This window comes from Amblyomma mixtum, chromosome 2 (genome assembly GCF_055824585.1).
Source record: "Amblyomma mixtum isolate Tamu chromosome 2, ASM5582458v1, whole genome shotgun sequence".
NCBI lineage: Eukaryota > Metazoa > Arthropoda > Arachnida > Ixodida > Ixodidae > Amblyomma > Amblyomma mixtum.
In genome coordinates this window covers 254770356-254794357 of record NC_143013.1, presented here as the reverse complement: position 1 = coordinate 254794357, position 24002 = coordinate 254770356, and the positions used below count along the sequence as shown (strand labels likewise).

Sequence of the window (24002 nt, the reverse complement as noted above, 5' to 3'; positions counted from 1 at the left end):
TTGTCTAATCCAAATTTTTCTGGACACGTCCACTGATATCCACTAGGTGGCTGGATGCCGCATTCCCGCCTTTCGCTTTCCGAAGCGGGCGCTAGTGAAGCCACCGGAAGTCGGACGGCAGTCCCGAAAGTCCATAGCATAGAGTTTAGTAAGAAACTCTATGGTCCATAGAGTTAATATGTGAAACAGTAATGTTCATCCAATCCTCCTTGTGTTCATCATAGAGCTTTTGGAGACGCTGATGTGAACTAGCAAATCACGGTCGGCACCTCACCAGATAGTAGCCTCACTCTCGCTCCGGTTTGGTCGAAGCATAAATCGGGAAAGTGGTCACTGCAAAGTCGACTGCTTGGTGTAAGTTGGTGTAAGTGGTGGTGGTGGTAGTGGTTTATTTAAAAATAAAAAAGTGAAGCAAAAGAGTGTTGCCGGCCGCGGCAATTGCTATCTAATATCTTAAGCACCCGAACTGCAGCCGGCGGAAATGAAAGGGCGAGGGAGAGGATAGTGAGGAGAAATATAGAGGGGAGCGACAGCAAGAAAGGACAGTGGAGAATGTGTAAGTTTCCCCCTACTCTTTCTTAAATTAACCCCATAACTTGGGCTTAGAGCGCGGAAACGAACATCGCAACGGGCGCAGCGTTGACTACGCTAGCGCAACGGGATGACGAAGCTCCGCACGTACTGTAAGTACATATGGCGAAGTCCTGTCGTCTACTAAATTTTAGTATCGATCCATTTCAATACAACAGACCATTCTTTTTGAAACGCTTTTCCCGAAGACTTTGCTGGTCTTCTCATGCAGGTGACGGCGCAACATGTGGCATTATAGTGAAAAAAGACAAGAACGACAAAAAAAAAATACCAAGGTGAAAACCGAAACTGCAACTGAAAATTGTGCTGATGCCCCATTTCGTACATTGGCAAAGGCTGATTCCTGGGAGAAGAATGCTTACTTTTGGTACAGTGTTCTAGAAGAACACTGTACTTTTCATGGCTTCGCTTTCTGGCGCCCTATGCGCCAGTTGAGCATGCCAACAACAGCTGCTGACGAATGTAGCGCCGCCAAGCGTCTTAATAGTTTTCACGAAGGGCTTTGACACTTTTGCGGCAAACTAAACACGACATAGCGTTTTAATTCGTCTCCTCGCCAAGAAATTTGAACGCACCCGCGTTGCTTTCGTGTTTCACTCTGATGCGGCCTTGTTCTTTGTTTTGAATCTCATTTTTACTAATATTTTGCTATGTTGGCGGCTTTCTGATCGCCGCTTAGCGAAGTCATGCGCCCCTGCCTAGTGTTTATTTTCGATGGGCTGATCTGACGCCAAATGATAAAATGGTGTCTTTAGTTCTTTGGGTGACGAAGTTTCTAGTGAGGCAACGGCTCCTCTTTGCATCGTTCATCGTGATATGGATCGTCGGCATGGCAATCACCAGTGAGTCTTTAAGCACCAATTTTCGCATTTTAGCACTTAAAGCAAGCTTCATTATGAGAATATTAAGAAGCTTTGCCGAAGCGCTATTAACGGATGTTTGTTTACTGTTGCAACTTTTTCAGTATGCTTGATTGGACGTACTGATGACGGCAAAGCCAAGTATCCAGAAACCACTGCCGTGCTTTACAATGCGGGACAACACAACATGCAGCTGTCCCACAGTCTCACAAAGGCCAAAGCGATGAAGTACTGCAACCCGTACAACAGTATATCCCTGTGGCAAGAAGGTGAGCAGCAGACTACAAATCTGAAAGTTGTTTATGTCTGTGTACACCGCAGTCGCCGGGTACACTGGCCCTGTGTAGCATCTGGGGGCTAGGATTACTCTAACGGCATTGTCCACTGCATCGTTTTGCACGAGTAAAGTGCTGCATTTTTAGTCCCATTACGGAAAAGCCGGCGGCGTGTGTTAGTGTTTGTACTCGCATATGGTACAGAAAATCCCAGCGATGGCAAGAAAAATTGGGTGACGTCAACAAGCGACCGTATGACGCGCAGCAGTCCGAGATCCGCAACTTCAGACAATCTTATACATGTCGTTAGTCTGTATACACTCCCCACTGGCCGACCTTAATGTGGCGCCGTTTTCCTGGCAACATTCGTGCCAAAATCTTTACCTCTTTGTTTAAACATAGTTGAGGTGTCCACCGAAATGTGAGACAGTTACTGCTCCATTTCCTTTCCTCCAAAACCTATTTCATATTGCAATTATAATGCAACTGTTCGTCGTACAGTGTTCCCAGATTCCCATCGCACGCATATGTGTGGGTGAGTGTCCGTGCGCCCAGGGACAGTAATTCTTTCGCATTACTACACGTAAGCAGTCTGAAGTGCCTGTGCCATTTTTTTTTGTTTGCTTTATGCATACTTTATATTGCCTGTGCGTTGCACGCACTTGACATGGGCATTTTCAAGAAAAAGCTGCAGGCTCTAATGTTGCCATTTAGTGTGTCAAAGGCTGGACCTCTTTGTTTCATTGACGAGCTCACGTGATGAGCGTAACTGCAGTGTAAGAAAATATCATAAAAGCTGCTGTCTTTCACAGGTGTAATCTCCTGTGTGTAAGCCAGTTATGAAGTTATATTACTAAAGATCCGGTCTTTCTGGTCACTAGAATTCATGACAAAAGCTAGGCCATGTTCATGCATCACGTTTATTCCATGACTCTTTATGATTTCAGATGTTCTTACGTTTTGTACTTCGCTGCAGGCAAAGTCCCAAGCAGCAACTTCACCTTGGAGGCAGTCGCCATAATGGTGCGGCACGGAGAGCGCATGCCCCTGCGGCGCGTCCGTAATCAGCACCTTCTCGGATGTCGTCAGCCTCCGACCACAACTTCATCTCCTAGTAGCAAGAAGAGCCCTCTGCATTCGTTTATCTCTCACATCACAAAGCATCCCTTGCTACCACTGAAGAACATCTTTGCCACCATTGCTACACACCCAAACCAGAGCAGCTGTGCGGAGGGCCAGCTGACATGGGATGGTGTCGTGCAGCACGTCAACATGGGAGCCAGCCTCCATGATGCCTACCACACTGGTCCCTGGAGGTTGCTGCCGGATGACTGGGATGCGCGTTCCGTCAAGTTGTATAGCACCGTCTTTTCCCGCACATACCAGAGCGCTCTAGCGTTTCTCTACAGCTTTTTGCCCAAGTTTTCGTTTGACAGGCTCCACCTGGTGCCCTCACGAGACATCAACTTCTGCATGGGCCCACACTGTGCCTGCCCGCAGCTCAAGACGTACGAGAGGCTCTTCACGCGCAAGACCAAGCTCATGCTCAAGAACCACCTTGCCGTCGTGCAGCTGCTTGGCACACTGGGCGAAGTGCTCAGCCCTCAGGGGAACAACTCGGAGTTTGTTGCACCGAGGCCCATTATGGATGGACTAATGGGCTTCGTGTGCCAGCGCAAGCCACTGCCCTGTGCCGACCATCACTGTGCCACTATGGAGCACGTTGGCAACGTCATCTCCTATGTGGACTGGGAGGGCCGACAGCTGTCTCAGGACCTATCCTTTCGCCGGAGCAGCATTCTCAAGGCACACTACCTGCTGGCTCGAATTCATCGAGGTTTGCGTGACTTCATGGAGGGTACGTCGAAGACAAAGTTTCTTTTCTTCTCGGGTCACGACATCAACCTGATCCCCGTTGCATCAACACTCGGATTCGATGATGGCACCATTCCTCCCTATGCGTCTAGAATCGTTTTAGAGGCATACACCAACGCTAAAAAAGAGAGGTTTGTGAGAGTCCTGTACAATGGCAAGGATGTGACTCGTCACACTCACTTCTGCAAGAATATGCGTGTTGGTGTTGATACAGAGCTGTGTCCCTTTGGCAATTTCACAGCCTTTTTGCAAAAGGATGTATTTAAGCTATTCTCAGCTCAGAGCTTTGCTGCAGCTTGCGGTCTTGATGGGACACGCTCCACACCTACTGCTACCAGTGGAGTCTGAACACAAGCAGTCCAATTTGCGAACACTGCTGCGGTGCATTTGCACAGGCCAAACTAAACAGCATTGTTTCACCGAAATTGTTACGAGTAGCAGGACTTTGCAAGCTTACTGTAGTGTAAGGTAGGAATGCGCTGTTGCACTTGTAGTGAGCTTGGAAGTTTCCAGCTTGCTGTTAATAGGCTAAAAGGGAATCTTATTTTCTGCCTGGCACAGCAAAAAATTAACGCGCCTTGTGCGCAAGTTTCGGTGTATTTACTTCGTCACTTTCTGGTAACAAATATTTGTAGCGAAAACAAAAACTTGCGTCTGTTGTACCATATAGAGAGTGCAATTAGCATGTCTCCTTAACTCGTCCACAGTACATATTGTTCTAGGAGATATGATTACTGCAAGGGTGCTTGCAGTTGGGGCAGCTGCATTTTACAAACTGATATTGAACAATGAAAAACATTCATGAGCTTATTGTTCTCCTGTCCCCCCAAGTAACTTTGTGCATTGGTGTAGCCATTAGATTTCCACGTTTTCTGCATTGCCAGTTCCCCTTGTAGAAAAATTTTGCTGCTGTAATAGTTTGGGGTGCTTTCAACGAACAATTTAACTATGTGAACTTTGTAATTTTATCTTATAATCGTTATTTAGCACATTAAGAGCAGGACGCATTTGCAGCTGGCAACAGTTTTGGCACCCTGCCAAATGCTACTTACACTAAAGGGTAGACTGTTGCCTGTTCTGTGTGATTTATATTTCGGTATGCTGTGATATGTACATTCATCATGCATCTGTACACTTTCCAGTCAAACTTTTACGCTGTCAGAGAGGTCTACATAGTAGTTCATCAGCTCTGTTGTGAGCGTGCCATTCGAGAGATTATGTACTCCCTGTGGCCCCTCATGAATATTAGCTGTTCACTTCAGCTGTACAGAAGACCTGTCCTGAATCTAATTCTCAGGAAAATGACTGAAGCATTACTTTTGTTTCTAGTCAGAAATCGATTTTTGGTACTTATTCCTAATGCATTTCACCACAGGACATGAGATGTGGAGAAGTGCATGAGGTCTCCACGAAACTCTTTTGTTGTAAGCACTGCATTAATGGCGACTGTGCAGATATGTTTAATACATTAATTTGTCACACCTTGTGAGCAAACAAAGACCAGTCTTTTAGTCGTCTATGTATTAGCAGTAGTTTTGCTCGTGGATTTTGACATTCTAAGTGAAATGACAGTCTGAATGCTTTGTTGAGCCCATATTTAAAACTGAATGTAAGGTATAGTCTGGGTTTATATATTCTCACGAATGTATGTTAGTGCTTTTAAACTGTGTTGACATTATTGATAACTACAACACATAGCTTGTTTCGAAGTTTCCGTCAAGCTTTAATTTTACGACTTGTTTATGAATTTTAGGAATTATGAATTGAGAGTGGCTGAGGTATCCTGCTGTTATGTACGACTTGCATCAACTCATTTGGAATGTGTTCTGGTGGTAGTAAAAAAACACTGCAATCACCTCTAGACATTGTAATGGCTCTTGTATGTAAAACGTGAACATATAATATCATGTGCATGTTTCATGATAGATTTAATCAGGCTTTTCTTTTAGACATACAGTTTCATGTGTGATGATGTATATCTTGTATGTACAGACATGCCAATAAAATTGAATTTTATAAATATATCGTGGCACATACTTATTTGTAAGCCAAACGCACTGGGAGAAATCACTGTGTATATAAAGAAGTTCTGATGTGACGCTGCACAGAACCAGATGATCAAGTGCGGCAGTTTCTTGTTCAGCACTCGGGGATTGCCCGCTAGCCAAGGACTTGATGTAAGATGCCGCGGTGGCTCAGTTGTTATGGCGCTCAGCTGCTGACCCAAATAGACGTGGGTTCGATCCCAGCCATGGTGGTAAAATTTCGATGGAGGTGAAATTCTAGAGGCCTATGTACTGTGCAACGTCCAGTGCACATTAAAGGAATATAGACACCTAATTTTAGTGGCATGTTTTATTCTCTACAATGATTCGCAAGACACTACTATACATGAATCAGCATGTGGTATTCGCCTGCAACCTCTAAATAACTTATAATCGAATTTTTCTATCATGCTGTTTTGGTTTCAACATCCGAACAATGGTTGTGACGTCAAATTGTAGTAATACGTCATGTGAGGCATTAAAAAAGGCTGATGTATTCGCTGCTTCATCGTTTTAATTAACTGCAGTACTGAAGTCAGCCTTCCCCACGAGACGAGATGACAATGAATGCCTCGTGTGACGTATAACCACACTTTGATGTCACAGTCAACGGTCGGCTGTTGAAACCGAAACAGCATGGGAAAGAAATCCGATTATAAATTATTTAGCGGCCGTAGGAGAATGCCACGCGGTAATCCATGTATAAAAATGTCTTACACATCATTACAAACAAGAAAATGTGCACCTAAAAGTTAGTTGTCTATAGCCCCGGGTGGTAGAAATGTCGAAGTCGCTTTGGGACATTAAACCAGTTAAACCACCATAAACCAAACCAGAAAACTTCCTCCTGCTCTTGTGCTAATAGTGGAAAACTGCTCCATCTCAGTTTTGTTGCTGGAAACTGAACTCATTTCAAGCTACGACAAGGTCCCAGCACCATGCATAGCCTTCAGCATGCTGCTGCGTTGCATATTAAGTAAAGCACTTTACAGAATTTAGCCGTTGTCCGTGTCACGTGGTACAAAAAACTTGGCTGGAGTTCAAGGTCGCTTCGTTGTGATGGGATATGGCTCTCGGGCTCGGGTCACCAAAGGGGCCTCATGCTTTTTTCAGCGAGCGAAAGATGGCGCCACAAGCACATTTGTTGTAGTCACTGGAATTTGTTGGGAATGGTCACTGGGAAGTATAATCTTCTCTGGAACTCGGTGTACCAGGTAAGCAATTAGCGCCATGCATCATCACCTTGGTGAATGGCCGACGTTGACCTTCACAGGCATGTATGTGTTCAGTGCAGGCACGCAGCGTCGTGTAGCGCGCGCGCACACACACACGCAGGCAGACTGTCTTTGTCTCTCTCTCTCTCTGGCGTTCTCGTCAGAACTCTTCACGCATCAAGCTTCATTACTGCACTTCACATGCAAAACTTATAGCGTGAAAAATTTTCACGCGTGAGGATGTATTAATTTCCAAAAGGAATAATGTATACAGTACTTGGAAGGCAGGCACAGGCGTAGCCGAAAAGTTTTAACTTATAATAAGCAAGCGGCGCCCAGCACTGCAACCGTTCTTTATATTCCTCTTTTCCTGTACCTGTGGTCGTGACGCAGCCCTCCGGAGCCAAAACCACCTTCCCAGAGTTAAAATGGAAGCGGGCCGAAACTTGCAGATTCGCGGGCGGCATGTGGCCGACGAGAATCGGGCACAGCTAGGTCACGTGGGTCACCTGGAGGAGCGCGTTGTGAGGTCCAGCGTACGTGGAAACGAGTTTTTCATAGAAGTGACGCGCGAGGAGGAGCGAGCCCGGAGAGAAGTGTAATCTGTGATGCCGGCCGCGTTCGTAAACCGACTTCCAAGGGCGTCCGCAGAATTTTTTGCAGGGGGGGGGCCCCGTTGGTGCCCCGGGGGGGGGGGGGGGGGGGGGGGGTATGTTCGTAGCAAAAAGGCGCTATTTGCGGAGTAAATTTATTTATTTATATATAAATAAAAATTAAACAAAATGCACACATGAAAGAAAAATTACAAACAGCAAATTAAAGCGCGGCTAGGAGAGGTACATTGGAGTTTATCAACGAAGAAACAACTAAAATTAATAAAAAATGCAAAAAGATGCTATATCACTTCGTGGAGAAGAGTGCTCAGTCTTCCTGCATACGGGTTCTCGACTCACCCGGATTGATGACCAGCACACAGCACAATATGTTCGCAAACACGCAACTACAGTCACTCAGTCAGTCTTCGTTGAACAGCAACTGTAGGCGCCTCGGATTTTTCTGGGCGAATTGCGTAATTACACGTGTGATAAATTCACTTCTGTGCTTCATTACACGCTCTCGGTGCACACTCATCATACACATTGATTGGAAAAACTGTTGAACGCGTACGTTGAAAACAAAAGATGACTATATATACAACGAAAACTTATTTACAAGATAAATGCACGCTCGCAGCTTCATACACCTCGCTCCATCTTGCTTGCGCATCCGCACAGTCGAGCAACCCCACACACACTGCTCGCCGCTCGTCGTTTTCTCGTCCGCTGTCTTGGTTGTTCTCAGCTTCGCTGACAACCGGCCACTAAAAACACCCAAGCACAAACACAGAGGCGCGCACACGTGCGAGGGCTTACTTGCCGCAGTATCTCCGAATGCGCACTTTGGGGGTGAAAGGAACGCCGCGCAACTTCCGAGGGGAAGGGACACTCGCCACTCCGGTCGGAAAATTTGTTTTTGTGTTTTTATGGGGTTCAGAGCCCCAAAACGACTCAGGCTATGAGGGATGGAGTAGTACAGAGTTCCGGGTAATGTCGACCACCTGGGTCTCTTTACCATGCACTGACACGCACAGTACATGGGCGCTGTTGTGATTTGAGGCCCAGCCAGAGGTGACAGGCGAGCCAGGCAGGCGCCATCGGGCTGCGTTGACCAAAGGCGCTGGTTTTCACAGAAGACGCAAAGAACGCTGGTGTGGGGGCGCCTCGGGAGACTGCGTCGCCGTGAACAAAAGCAGCTAATCCCCTTTGCCGGAGATTCTGAAAGCGGCGCTTCTACCGAACTGCGCTACACGTGGATCGGAGGAGACAGCGAGCGGCGGCGGCGCCAACTCATCGCCCGCTTGCCCCTGAGCAGCCCGACAAAGCGGGGGTGGACACGGCTGATTTGTCCTTCCCTCCTTAAGAATTCATCGGTGACCGGCGTAACGACATAGGCGAAAACAAGATGCCCCGTGCACTGTCTGCCTCCGTGTCGCTATCTCTCTAGAGATCAAAGAAACAGACACCCATCTCAAGGCGGCTCGAAACACATGCTCGCCGGTGCCGCTGTATGTCTGGAACAGGTCGCCCTTCAGTAGAGCTAACGATGGCGTGGTTTGAAAACGGCGGAACGACGCACGCCCGGACGCGGCATTTCGCAGATGTGACCATGCGGGGCTGCTTTTACCCTTTTGACTGAGCGCACCACCGCCCCTGGTGTGCGGCCATCACTCACGGTTCGAGTGAGTGATTTTCCAGGGGGGTGCAACCGCCCCCCCTTGCCCCCCCCTCCGGACGCCCATGCCGACTTCTGATATGTTTGTGACGCGCAGCTTCGAGTACAGGCAATTTGGGACGCGCGATCGACTTCTGCAATGATATCCTGATGACGATATGTTGGTGGTGGAAACTTTTATTGCCAATGATGTAAATAGTGGGGGCGAAGTCCCCTACATGACACTTGTATGCCTCCTCAATCTTACAACGCGAAGGATAGCCCCTGGAGCGCAATCCTTTTGTGAGCGCTGGAGATGATCCGGCACTGGTCTTGAGCGGATGAGCTGGTCAGAAGAGACTCCCAGTAAGACTCCGCCGCGGTTGGTGATGGGGGATGAGGGAAGGTGGGGCATGTGAGGAGGGTGTGTAAGAAGTCTCCTGGTTTGCCGCAAAGTTTGCATGATGATGGGAATTGGTCTGGGTATCGGGCATGCAGCAGTATTGGGTATGGAGCAGTTCGGGCGCATGCGCTGTATTAAAGGGTCATCTTTTTCCTCGCCCTTCATACATATGATCCCGTTGGCCACAGTTGCTGTTCCATTTTCCAGAACTAAAATGTGTCGTAACTCACTTATTTCCAAAACCAGCGCAGACTGGAATCCTCTCCCCATCGCTGCCATTTCTGACAATGACAATTTCAAGACCGCCGCTATTGTGAGTATTCTAGTTCACTATAGCCACCGCGTTTCGATGGAGGCGAAATGCAAAAGGCGCCCGTTTAAAGTTCCCCAGGTGGTCGAAATTATTCCGGAGACCTCCACTACGGCGCGCTTTTCTCCCTTCCTTTCTTCTTTCACTCTCTCCTTTATCCCCTCCCTTGCGGCGCGGTTCGGGTGTCCACCGAGATATGTGAGGGTTACGCCATTTCCTTTCCCGAGAACCATTTTTCATTTTTTTTTCCATTTTCTGCCGTTTTGTAAACCTAGTATTGCATAATTCATGCATCAGGACATGAACTGCAAAGCATGATCAATGAGCTAGACATGCAGAGCAGAGCGGTGGGGCTAAAAATTAACATGCAGAAAACCAAAGTAATGTTCAACAGTCTAGCATGGGAACAGCAGTTTGCTATAAGGGAATATGTCTACTTAGGGCAGGCAGTGACCGCTGATCCGGAACATGAGAGGAAAATGACTATAAGAATAAGAATGCGCATAGAAGGCTCTCTAAGATCATGAATGGCATCTTACCAATATCCCCCAAGAGAAATGTATACAACAGCTGTATCTTACCGGTACTCACCTATGGGGAAGAAACGTGGAGGAGAACGAAAAGGGTTCAGCTTAAGTTAAGGACAACACAGCGAGCTATGGAAAGAAAAATGGTAGGTGTAACGTTAAGAGGCCGGAAGCGGGCAGAATGGTTGAGCGAACAAACGCGGGTAATGACATTCTAGTCGAAATCAAGAGGAAGAACCGGGCTGGTGCAGGGCATGTAACGCGAAGGCAAGATAACCGCTCGTCCTTAAGAACAACGGAGTGGATTCCAAGCGAAGGCAAGTGTAGCAGGGGGCGGCGAAGGCAAGGTGGGCGGATCATATTAAGAGGTTTGCGAGGGTACGGTGCCTATTTAGCCTATTGGAGGGACCAGGGAAAGGCATTTGCCCTGCGGTGGGCGTAGTCAAGCTGCTGATGATGATGATCACTCCTTTCTATAATGACTTCGTGTCCGGAAAATATGTGAAATAAATAAATAGATGGATACTGTGTGGTTGAGGTGGCAGCAGGTAGCACTGTAACAGCAACACATGGTGCCTGCCCAACGAAAGGTAAAATGGTGAAATTCTTGCGGTGTGGGCGTATGCGAACTTAATATTAGGTAGAGTAATTGCTAAGAAGCAGCCAGGGAAGGTCACTTCGTGCGGATGGAACACGAGCGGAGAGAGAGAGAACGTTGGTGAAGTTCTTGGGTACTTCAGCCGCTCCAGGTGGCCGGCAGTTTGAGTCTGTCGGCGACGTACTGCGCTCTTGCCGTGGCCCTGGACTGAACGCCCGGGTCCGGGCTAGCGTGAACAGCTTCCCATTTTTCAAGTGTGGGAGATGTGACTAGATCTCCCGGAGGCGGATCCTCCGTGCAGTCCCACATTATGTGGTCTAAGGTGGCAGGCTCGCCGCACAGCTGGCAGTACGGATTTACCAAATCTGGAAAGATATTGGAATATGTCCACGGGTTTGGCTGCGACCGCGTTTGCAGCCGCCTCCACGTGGTAGCCTGCTCGCGGCTGAGAGAAACGTGCGGAGGAGGCAGGCTCGCTCTAAGCTCCCTGTAATAATTTGTTATAGCCTGATATGTAATTAGCGTCTCACCCCTTGGGGCATCAGGGTCCGAGACCCCGTCACCGGCTCGGCTGACAAAACTTCGAGCATACTGGTGAGCGGCTTCGTTCCCTGGAACACCCGCGTGGGCTGGGACCCACACCAGATCCACTTCCTTCTTATAATTTGGCATCGTACGAAAAATTTTGTACGCAGTGGCGGAGATACGTCCCCTCGCGAAGTTGCGAAGGGCCGTTTTGGAATCACTGAGAATTGTGCCTTCTTGAACGATCCCTAGTGCTATTGCAGCCTTTTCGGCGTCTTCCACTCGGTCCGTGATCACCGTAGCTGCTACCCTGCGGGAGATCCTCACCGCGCTCACAGCGAAAGCGTCTTTGCCTCTAATGTTATAATGTGCCGCATCAACATACACGGCACTATCGTCCCCTAGATACTTTTTGCTTAACGTCTTCGCCCTGGCTCTCCTCCGGTTGTCGTGGCGGTCCGCTTGCATGTTCTTGGGGATAGGTTTGACCCGAATGCGTTCGCGCATCTCTGTCGGTAAAATTACCTGGCCTGAAGGGTCCTCGCCCTCTATGCCTAGTCTTCTCAAAATGTAGAGCCCCGTATCTGTCTGCCTGAGCCGCTGCCCTTGCGATGTAAGTTGCGCCTCAATCAGCTCTTCGAGGGTGTTATGGACCCCTAGAGACAGAAGTCTCGCGGTGGACGTGTTTCTGGGGAGGCCGAGAGCCGCCTTGTACGCCTGCCTTATCAGGCAGTTGATGATGATGATGAAAACTTTATTTGTAACAAGGGAGTTTTGGACACGTCGGTTCTTGGGCCCCCGCACGGCCCCACTGCACTCAAACGTTCATGTCCCGGAGGCTCATGACGCTGGCAGCCCGGCCGGTGGCGATGGCTTGCTTGGCCGGGTCCTCGGAGCGCAGTAGGTTCTCCCAAGCCTCCCAAGTGGTAAGGTGCTCCAGGCCCCGCGGGGGAGGATACGCCGGGCAGAGGAAAAGAATATGGTCGAGAGTGGCTTTGGGGTGGTGGCAGAGGGTACAGGAAGGGTTCGTGTGGACTGGGTGATATCGCGAGCGTATATAAGGGGAGGGCAAAGTGCGTGTTTGGAGCCGCCTCCAAAGTGTCTGATGGTAATTGTCGAGGGAAGGATGAGGTGGGGGGTAGAGCCGACGCTCGGCTTTGCAGGCCTGCGTCATTTCTTTTCACTCTCTGCTCTCTTGAGATCCAGGTAAGGGGTAGCGTACACGAGCCGACTGACGACGAAAGCCTGAACGGGCCGACAGTTGTCGCGCTCTCTCATGCCCTGTCGCCGAGTCGCCACGCGCTTAATGAGTCGTATCGTCTGCTGGACTGAGGTCGTCAACCTGTCCAGCGTTACTTTGTTGCATCTGTTGGATTGTATATGCATTCCAAGCACCCGTATCGTTTCCACTTCTGGAATTTCGTTTCCACGGATCGTCAGTTGTATCCTATTCGGCTTCGTTTCGCAGGCCCATCCGTTATTACGGACGACCAGCAGCTCCGACTTTTGTGGGGAGCATTCCAGTCCTGCCCGGGCGTGGGCAGGACTAGGTCTACGACGTCCGCCGCCTCTTGCAGGGCCGTCTCGATCTGCCCGTCCGATCCACGATTAATCCAAATCGTGACGTCATCAGCATACAGGGTATGTCTAACACCCTCTATGGCGTCAAGCTTCATAGGAAGTGTGATCAGCACGGTGTTGAATAAAAAGGGCGATAATACCGACCCCTGCGGGGTACCCTTATTTCCCAATGGTATGTTTTTCGACTTGAGTTCCCCTATAGCTAGCTGCGCTGTCCTGTTAGACAAAAAATCTCTTATGTACTCGTAAGTGTGTCGCCCTACGTTGAGATTTGAGAGGTGTGCAAGTATTGCCTCGTGCGAAACGTTATCAAACGCTTTCTTCAAATCCAAACCCAGGATGGCACGCGTACCATGGCCGTTCCTTGGGTCTACTATTTGCCGAGAGAGCTGTAGCATTACGTCCTGCGCGGACAGGTGCGGCGTAATTCCGATCATCGTGTGCGGCATGAGGCGATGGATCTCTACATAGTTCTGCAAATGCGTGAGAAACACGTGCTCCATGAGCTTACCCAGGCATGACGTGAGGGAGATAGATCGAAGGTTCTCGATGTTCAGCTTCTTGCCGGGTTTCGGTATGAAAGTAATTTTTGCATGTTTCCATGCCGGCGAAAGGCTCCCTCCTTTCCAGCACTCGTTCATGTAGTCTGTTAGGGCCTGGACCGAGTCATCATCCAGATTTCTGAGGATTTTGTTAGTTACTCCGTCCGGCCCCGCTGCCGAAGACGTCCGAAGTCTCCCCATCGCAGCCATCGCCTCCGTGGCCGTGATGCCCGCATCTAATGCCTCATTCTCCGCCCCAGTATACACCGTAGCTGCGCTCCCACCCTGTGTCGTGTTGAGGCATTTATCCCTCAAGTCGTTCAGTAGGTCTTCGTCCGTGCCAGTGTACTGGTGTACTATCTGGTTCAGGCGAATATTGTTACGTGATGGCAAAGGTATTCTTCAGACATGGCAGTTGCGCGAAACACACACACACAAGACAGGTTACGGGACGAGCGCAAACTTACAACTGAATTTATTCAAAATACAAAGCACATATTTAAAGGAAGAAAATAGAACACACTTTGAGCATACGCATCGAAATTATACATCATGTGGCAATCAGTAGCATACCAAGGTCTGAACTTACATCGTCTTATCGAGAAGGGCTTCCTTATCGAGAAAAGCATGGTTGCAACCGAAGTGCAACCATGCTCAAAGTGCATTCTATTTTCTTCCTTTAAATATGTGCTTTGTATTTTGAATAAATTCAGTTGTAAGTTTGCGCTCGTCCCGTAACCTGTCTTGTGTGTGTGTGTTTCGCGCAACTGCCATGTCTGAAGTTCTTCGGTTGCACTGTACAATAGTGAGGTAGCCTTTCTCGATAAGACGATGTAAGTTCAGACCTTGGTATGCTACTGATTGCCACATGATGTATAATTTCGATGCGCATGCTCAAAGTGCATTCTATTTTCTTCCTTTAAATAGGTGCTTTGTATTTTGAATAAATTCAGTTGTAAGTTTGCGCTCGTCCCGTAACCTGTCTTGTGTGTGTGTGTGTTTCGCGCAACTGCCATGTCTGAAGTATTGAACCAACTAGCCCGAAAACACGTTCTACTTAAGCAAAGGTATTCAGCGAGACCAAGGGCCTAATGCCTGAGACAGCCGAACCGCTCACAAAATAACACAAGTAAGAGCGCACCACAGCGCCATCGTCGTTCTCAAAACACTCCGTCGTCCTGCAAGCGTACGTAACGCAGCACCCCCCCTCCCCTCCCTCCCAACGGCAAAAGCACAGTGCCGGTGCGCACTAGACGGGCAAGGCAGAGTTCGAGTAGGAAGGCCTGAAGCGGGAGACATGATGCATATATTAAGTCGGTGCGGGGTGCAGCAGGCGGAGACTGTGGGCGCAGCGGTGTGATCTCGTACATTGCCAATCATACTTAGAGGGAACACGGCTCCGCGTGGCTGCGCACACAGGGAGCACTATTGCGACCAAGCCGGTTGCAAACCCGTGCAAAAGGGCAGATGACACGAATCACCACGTCGAGGTCCCTCTTCTCGTGCGCCGCCCTGCATTGATTCTAGAGCGGGTTAGGTGCAATGTCACTCCGCCGGTAGGTGGTTACGCGGAGTCGTGTTCCCTCCAAGTGTGATTGACCCTGTACGTCACCTCGGCCACATGACGTGCGACACGGTAAAGGCCCGTATAGCGGTGCAGAAGTTTTTCACGCAGGCCCACACGGCGGGACAGGACCCAGATCAAGACAAGGGAGCCAGGAGGGTAGGTGACGTCGCGACGGCGACATTCATGACGACGTTTCATCGATGACAGTCATCGAAGACTTTAGACGGGAAGTGGTGGCCTCAGCCGGTCAGTATAGTCGGAGTGGAACAAGCAGCAACTCATGCTCGTCAAAGCGGACGCTGCGGCGATTATAGCGGAAAACAAGGAGCCGTAGGGAGTCACTCCTTGAAGTCACTCGTGTTAGCAAAGTCGATACCTTCAATGAGCAGCCTCAGTTAGGGGCTGCTGCGCTGTTCGTCGTCGACCTTGAGAAAGAAGGCGAAGATGCGAGGCCGAATGTCAGTCTCACTTTAGGCAGCCAGCTTCCATGGGGGGACGCGAAAAGTAGTCCAAAATTGCTGCAGACGCCCGGACTTGTACGGGTCTATGAACGAATTTTTATGGAGGCGCAAAGCCCACTACCCACTAGACTGTAGGGTATTTTAGCGAATAAAGCCGGAAAAGAGTTCTTTGGGCGTTCACATCTGTGGAAAGCAGGCAGAATTGATAAGGGCAGAATTCGGCAGCAATCCACATAAGTGCCAAACATTCGCGTTCAGTGATGAAGTAGGTAATTTCACTCGGCAGAGCGAAATGGGGCAGTTAGGATGTGTAACGTATAAAAAAGTCGACAACAGTTACGAACACCGATAATTCCTACTCTTAGCAGGGAGTACCTTAACAAACCTCCCTTTATCTGATGACAGCGTACTAAGTAACTCAAGGGATATCATAGGGGTGTATTTCGGGTCGTAGCATCTATAAACACAAATTCCCGCCTTCGTACTGTATAAGGACAGTTAATGTTGCCCAGATGGGTGTAAACCATCCGAAATACATGTGAGCCGTTGAGTAGGTGTCTCTACAGTTCTCCTTGCCCTCGAGAAAGTGCTGCCATCTGTCGTCATATGGTCCAGGTGGGCTGCTTTACAGCTATCGAATCGAATCAAATGTATTTCATTTTTACATATCTGGTAATGATACACAAATGAAGATCCCAGTGTTATGTAACCGCGACGAGTGGTACCTCTTATGTCAGTGTCAAGTTTTAAGGGGGGGGGGGGGGGGGGGCGCCTTGTCAGCGAGAATTTCTTTTGTGCAAGAACAATGAAAACCCACCTTTCCTTCTTTTATGAAGAAAGTCCAAGAAATGCATAACTCCCAACTTGTCTTAAAAGGCAAGGCACAAAACATCAAAACAATCTCCCTATGAGAAGAACTGAAAGTGTGAGACTTTTTTTAGTTTCGAGATTAGTTTTATACGTAAAAGTGTGAGGTGCTGCATCATTTACACCCCGGACATTGACAGTTCGCAATATCTCGGGGCTGCGTGCCATATTCGCCATCCTCCAAATAAATCAGTCACCGTGCGCAGGAGTGGGGAAAGATTGATGGGGGGAGGGGCAGGCAGTGACACCTTATAGACATGGAAAAGAGGGCGCTAAGTTTGCACCACATCGTTCCCTCACACCCACACCCACAGAACATGAACGGGCTCCATGAACTTTGGATCCACACTACTCAGACGTCCCGTACATCGTGTGGTGGTAAGAATAAAAAAAAAAAGTTAATTGCCAACATTATAAAAAAAAATTCTCCCTGTCTTCGCACCTGTGTGGCTGACCTTAGCGACAGCTTCAGCAGACCAGCTAATTTCAGGAATTGTATCAATCAGTCATTAAAACAAGGATTGCAACTATGCCTAGAGTGAAAAGCAGAAGTGGCAAATACCCTAGACCCAGGTTCTCTCATAACTGCTAGATTAGAATAAAGTTTTCTCTTCTTCTTGCGTGCCTGACAAACTCGTGCAGGCGTTTTAATTTGCGTCTACGCAGACTCTGTACACAGTAGTCATAGACGCAGTAGTCGTACACAACAAGTGTGGCAAAACAAGAGCTTCGTGAGCCTGAGGGGCATGCTTGCTTTCAGCCATCCGCCTAAATGCGCCCACCCACGAACTCGGCTTCATAGCCTCAGGCACACAGGCGCGTGGCACAAATTGGTGTGAGTCCCCCATGCAAAACTCTCTTCTTTTTTTTACCCGCCTTGAGTAGCCGGAGAACGCATCTGCAATCTCTGGTCCTCCCACAAAGATCCATTGTAAAGACAAACCCTCCCCTCTGAGGAAAAGCTACAGATATAGCGGATGGTACAGCGCGGGAGGTGTGGAGACGCAAAGGCTCAAAGACACAGCAGTGCCGCGCTATTTGGCGGCGCCTCTTTGAACGCTGACCCACCACATCCGAAGATGCCGCCGGCGGTAACTGGGCCCAGCTTTGCTACAAAGGACACGCGTCTGCCAACGGAGGCGGCGCCATCTTGCGGTCGAGTTTTATGGTGGTCGCGTGCCCTTGCGACCTAGTCGTCTGCTTTCGGCGGCCCAGCGCAGACGACAAAGCCGACTGGCACTGCCGTCTGCTCCCTGTCCCAAACCCAGTTCTCCTCGTTTTCCCTCGGGTTTTTTTTTTATTTCCACTTTTTTTTCTAGGTAATTGAGAACTGCGACTCGAAGGCGAACACTTTGCTTGAAGTCGCAGGCATGCCTAAGTTAGAAAAGGAAAGTAAAGGAACAGAAGTACCGTATTTTTCAGCACGAAGGCAGTGCATTTTCCCCTTAAATTTTTGTCTGCGCTTTGTTTCGTAGTCTAATTGAACACCGTTTTCGCATTCTTCGCAAGACAGCGAAAACCAAACCAGAACGGTAAACTGGCCTTGAGTTTTTCAAAAAGTATGTACAGCGCTCGCCGCTCGCTCTTAGTTATTCAGTTGGGGGTCTTTGGAGGCATTGGGATGAACAGTGAAACCGAAATTTAGTTACTGTTTAAACTCAGCTACCAAGCAAGATACGCGCAGAAAAAAAAATTGGGTCTCATTGTTATGCATATCATGTGCTGAGAACGGTGGGTAACGCATATGCAGACTTGACTTATTAATGTCATTGCTTCATTATGAGTAACCTAAGAGGTAATAAGAGATAACTAAAGGAATAAAAATAAAGAAGCGATAGAAGGAAAAATTTTCCGAGAACGAGATAATTTTACGGTGCGATGCGACTTATGCCCCGGTGCTAGTTACACAGCGGAAAATACGGTGAGAGAGTCGAGATGGGGCGAGAGGTGGCGATAGGATGGGAGACCGACTTGAGGGTGTCCCTTTTGTGCAAAGCCGACACCGGAGGCGAGGCGTGCGCCAGACGCGTGTCCATAGTCTCGGGGATATCGGTACAAAGATCCCGACAAGATGTGTGCGTGGCTTCTTGCCGTCGGTCCGCTGCTTTTTTTCTTCACTGCCTGCGTTCAGGGGCACCCGAACGTGCCCAGAAGCCATGCTACCGAAACTGTGCCCCAAGCTCTTGGAGCTCATTTTTTTATTATTATTATTTGACCGGCTTTGCTTAGCGCCAACTTACTCATGTATCCCTATCTCCTGCACAGCTGCAGCTGCTTACCGCACGGGACGAACCTCAAATATTGGCATCTGAAACGCGTGAAAAAAAAAGCAACAGCTGGACTTGGTTGAACCCTTGTCATTGCCAATCTTTTGTAGGAGGCACTTTCGTGGAAGGGTGCAAGCAGAGTAACTACTGTATGTATAATGGACTGACTAAGGTACAGCAGTCGGGTTGGTTGGGCTTGTCCATCGTGTGGTGTATTTTTATCGCATTTCTTTGCCGCGGTCATCCCGCTAAGTTTTAAATTAAGTGCTAGTTGTAAGTCAGCACTTATCCTGCATACCTTCTTCCATTGTTTCGCTTCTTCCGCGCTGTGCACCCCTCGCTATCAATTACTGTCCGGTTCGAGTGGTTTCAAATTTGTACTTTAGGGAATTTCGTATCTGTTTCCATCGCGCAGCTGCAAATAGAGCTGTGAAATTGAAGTTTCAAAAGTGCTCAGTTATTCCACTTTTAGTCGCTTGCCTGGCATTGATGGCATCAATGTGGTCTATTGCCTAGTGCCCTCTGAACGCGTGAACGTTAAGAAACATGTGTCGCAGAAAAGTCGACGTCGTAGTAGGCGTCTGTTGTCGGCGTTGTTGACCGTGAGAGAAGAACCCACGAAAAATCCCAGAGAAACAACCTAGGGGCCAGGTAGGCCATCTAGGTCACGTGACCTTATGGCGTGAACACAACCTGCCCATTTGATTGTGAGCAAACTGCCCACTGGGGAAGGTGGCAGTTAATGAACAACCTGGTTCTCACAAACCCCACCGGTGGCAGCACCTGCCATCGCGTGGCAGTGGCGCATCGCTTAACCGCTACACCACTGCGGCAGGAATGGTATGGGGACTCCCAGGGATATATGAATGTAAAGCAGAGAATGACCACTTTCGTATATATAGACATTAACCTATTAACACTCTATTACATCATACCCTTAAAGCGGAGCTTAACTGAACCCCCCCCCCCCCCCCCCCCCCCGTTCAGTTTATCTAAAACCAATCCGAATGTCGTTTCGATTAAGTATTCGCTCACTGCATGGTGGTGAAATACCGCATAAATATTGCATGGTGTTTACGCACTATAAACTGAGAGCTAAATGCCATGCTTCATTGGGCATCCAACTGAAGTTAAACCCTATCATCGAAGAATGGAAGCCATGTACTCGTCAAGAACGCTTTATTGAAGTAATTTTGTGTCGGCTTCGTATCGGGCACACGCACCTCACGCACATCATACTTACGAAACAAGACGAACCTATATGTGAAGCATGTGGAGAAGAGTTGACTGTCAACCACATTCGAATATCATGTACAAGACTAGAGAAACTAAGAAAAAAATGGACAGACAATTGCGATAGTCGGCAATGCGAAATTTTAGGCCTTTACACCCCCCCCCCCCCCCCCACCTGACACGACTGGAAGGTGGCCAGTCATGGCTAACACAACAAAACTCAACCCTGTGTTTGGCACATGATGGCCTTAGTTGCTTATGTGCCTTAAAACCCAACAAACAAACAAACAAACAAGGAATTTGTAGATCATTTAGATCAGTGTCAAGTTGCTTTTATATGCGTTATCAAATTCTGACTGAGGTTTAGCTTTTCTAAGGTTTAGGTTATGTTAAGTAAGCAATTAAGGTACTGCAAATCAAAACCTCAGAAAAGACCTGTAAGTATAGGCAGCAGCAGTGTCTTTGCAAGCGGGTTTATTTTCGTCACGGCCAAGCAAAGAAATACCCACTGGTCTCAATGTGTTCTCCGGGATAAAATGAGGCCAACAAGTCTTCTATTTTTCATTTCTTTTCAGTTCTGACATCAAGGTCAGCTTACGCAGCCGCGGCAGCGGTTTCGGTGGTGTCACCGATCGAGCAGATCTCCACTCGTTCTCCTTCCACAGCGAACAAGGCTCCACAGCGAACCAGTCGAGGTTAGCGTGTAGGTGAACGGCGCCAGTCTGTCGTACTCGCAAGCACAAGCGCGCACACTTCTGGGCAAATGGGGAAAAGCTACTGGAAAGACGACGCGGATCTCCGACACTATACGGACGTGCGCACGCGGTCGCGAAGCGATTCAACAGGGAGTCAGGAAGGGAAACGGGGAAGAAAGAGCGTAGAGTCGACACATCGTTAGGACGAATGCACCTAGGAGCATGCGCCTTTGAAGAGTGCCGCCGAAAGCACTGCCGCGAGGCAGCAAGTAGCATAGCTGGGCCATTCCCTGCCGACAGGACAGAGTCGTTCGGGAAACAAAAGAAGGAAGCACTCCTGGCACCCGCCCTGGCGCGAAGGCATCTTGTCTTGGGCGAGAGATGTGCGTCCCTTTGTGAGACGTCTTCTTTCTGGGAGGAAAAATGGTGTCCCTCCTTCCAACAGCGGCGCGAGGTGTCTGATTGGTTTTGTCGAAGTAGATGGTGTTCGGTGGGAGAGAGGAGGAGAGTAAACTGAAGGCAGCGATGGGGGAAGGGAGTTTTCCTTTTCGTCCTCCGTGTCTTCTAAGCGTGGCCTGAGGTGGTATACCGGTACACGGGCAGGCGACAGAAGAGACGCGCGCGTCCACTTTCTGGTGAATGGGCTCCTCTTTGGAGCTGCTTTCTGACGCGCTGTTAGCTACTGTTGGGGAGGGAAGGGAAGGGGGGATGGGGGAATGGGGAAGTAGCAGTAAAGAGAGGGAAGGTGTTTCACGTCTTATCGTGAGCCCCTTGCGGGGGACGCGAGAAAAGACATGGTACAGTCGGTAGTCGTCATCGAACGAGTGCGGGCGGACTCCGGTTGTAACGTGTACAAGAATCGCACTCGGTCATGCTACAGTTGGAGCCGGCACATCAAACTGCGCAAGGAATACTCGGGACCGGATCCTCCGAAGGTGAGTACAAATGCTTTTCCGATTCTTTATGGATGTGCAGTACTAGACAGGCTCCACTACGGCGTCCCTCATAGCCTGAGTCGCTTTATAACGTTAAACTACATAGACCAAATCAAACCAGAATGAGAGAGGCAAACGTTTGAAACTTTAGGGTTGAAAAGTCACAGCCTGGTCCCGGGAGGCTGTATATGTTTAGGGGTGCTCAGCTAACCAGAGAAGAAAAAGAAGTCACTTCTGCAGGGGATCTATCGACGACTCTAGGAGAGGTGGTTGGACGGGTGGTTCACCTTGGATCGGCCAAAATAGTCGGAGTAGGAACCGACCAATAAGCGTACACTTTTCAGATTTGTTAGTAGAGAAATTTACAAAGGCAAATTCAGCGATGTCTGCTTGACTCGCACACGCGCACTTGGTGCTGTTTACTGAAGAGCTTAACGAACACCGTTAAAAATAATGTACAAAACTGACGTGCCTTCGGCAATATCTTTTTTATGGCTCCCTGCTTGAGACGGAAAACGACTAAGCAAAATGAAAGACCAGGTATTTGAGAAGCAAACACGTGAATCAGGCACTACGTCGCTGTTTTCTTGAGTGATTGAAGCACATCTTCCGAAGCAGGGCCGGATTCAAAGAGCACCGTTTTCTGCGAAGGTATAAACCACATGAACTCGGACAAGGTGCTACCGTCTTTCTAAACTGGTGGCATGCACTGTACTTTCAATTGTTTGTTTGTTTGTTTTTTTGTTTGTTTGCTCATATTGCTGCCTCGGCGAGGCTATTGCAGGGGTGGGGTACAATACAAAGAAACAAAGAAAGCAAATATACACATTAAGAAAAGGCTTGTAAGAATTCTTCTAATGATAATGGACGGATGTTGCCTGCTAAAGAATTCCAGATTTCAGTGGTTAAAAGCTGCCGAAAGAAGTTAGTGCGGGCATAAAAGGGCGAAATGTTTAGGACGTGGTGGCTCCCTGTAGACGAAGGTTTGGAAAATGTCAGCCTATTGCCTAGCTACGAAAAACGAGATGAAATGATTAACGTGTACATGAATTCGAGGCATTCAAGACGACGGCATGCGGCAAGAGTAGTGAGACCTAATCGGGGAAGGAAAGTAAGCGGAAAAAGTCCGCGTCAAATCTCATGCAAACAAAACGCACGACCTTCTTCTGCACAGATTTTAGTCTGCTGATATCACACTGCTTATACGCATTCCAAACACAAGCGTATTCGAGGATGGGGCTAATGAGTGCTTTATATGTAAAAACCTTGGTGAGATGTAAGTATCCTAGTCTTTTAAGAGCCTTATTACAGATGAAATCAATGTGTTCTAACCATGTCGCGCGTTAGCAGGACACCGAGATATCTATATTCTTACACTTTGTGTAGGTTGACTGTATTATATCAATATGTGAAGAAGGAAGGGCGCTGACGCCGTGAAAATGACATACAGACAGTATCAGAAAAGCTGATATCTATTTGTCACGTCTTGGGCCAGTTGCAGAAATCAGAGAATTAATTTTTAAGGGCAACATGATCAATTGGTGATTTAATGGTTCGATATAAAAAGCCGTCATCGGCATAAAGGCTGATCTTTACTGAAACGTGAAATAGTAGGTCATTGATGTACAGGAGGAAAAGAAAAGGACCCAGGACAGAACTCTGGGGAACCCCGTATGAAACAAACATTAGCTGAAGATGAGTTGGCAAAGATGAAGTGTACGTACTGGGAGCGCTAGGAAAGAAAGTCGGATATGCAGCTAACCGGGGACGTTTTTTTTATTATAGCGGACAGCTTGAGCATTAATTAATTTACGGTGTGAAACTGTATCGATGACCTTTGCGAAGTGTATAAAAATTGCATCAAACTGGTCGCCTATATCGAGAGAACTGTTGATGTCAAGCACGAATTCTATTACAGTACCGAACCCACGACGAAAACCTTGCTGGAAAACACTTAGCCTGTTATTAGTTTCAAGAAATTTCATGATATTTTTAAAGAAAACGTGCTCCAGTAGTTTACACGAATGGGCTGTTAAGGAAATGAGCCTGTAATTAATAACTGAACATCACCAGATTGCATTAAGGAGAGAGCCTTAGTAAGTTCCCGCGAGGAAGGAAGGTTGCCGGTTTTCAGGGATTTCCTAAATATTACTGTAAGGTACCCGGCAGACCAAAGAGAGTAATCAACGGGAAGTACAGCAGGGATGTCGTCAGGACCACAGGAGTTCTTGGCATCTAAGTTTGATATATTGACCAGTGGATACTGACACTGCCAATTGCGGAATGCGACTGAGGAGAAGAAGCTGGAATTGCCGAATTGTCTGTCGTGAAAACTGATGGAAGTGGTCATTAAAAGCATCAGGAACTGGTAGTGGTGCAGA

At 48.3% G+C, this 24002-nt stretch overlaps 1 protein-coding gene across 1 annotated transcript; it reads left to right on the top strand.

Moving 5' to 3' along the window:
* Positions 1-1074: 1074 nt before the first annotated feature.
* Positions 1075-5625, top strand: LOC149363592 (2-phosphoxylose phosphatase 1). The gene is made up of 3 exons (XM_089573577.1): positions 1075-1433; positions 1556-1720; positions 2703-5625. The coding sequence occupies exons 1-3, from the start codon at positions 1334-1336 to the stop codon at positions 3947-3949; spliced, it is 1512 nt and encodes a 503-aa protein (XP_089429703.1). The 5' UTR covers positions 1075-1333; the 3' UTR covers positions 3950-5625.
* The last annotated feature ends 18377 nt before the right edge of the window (positions 5626-24002 follow it).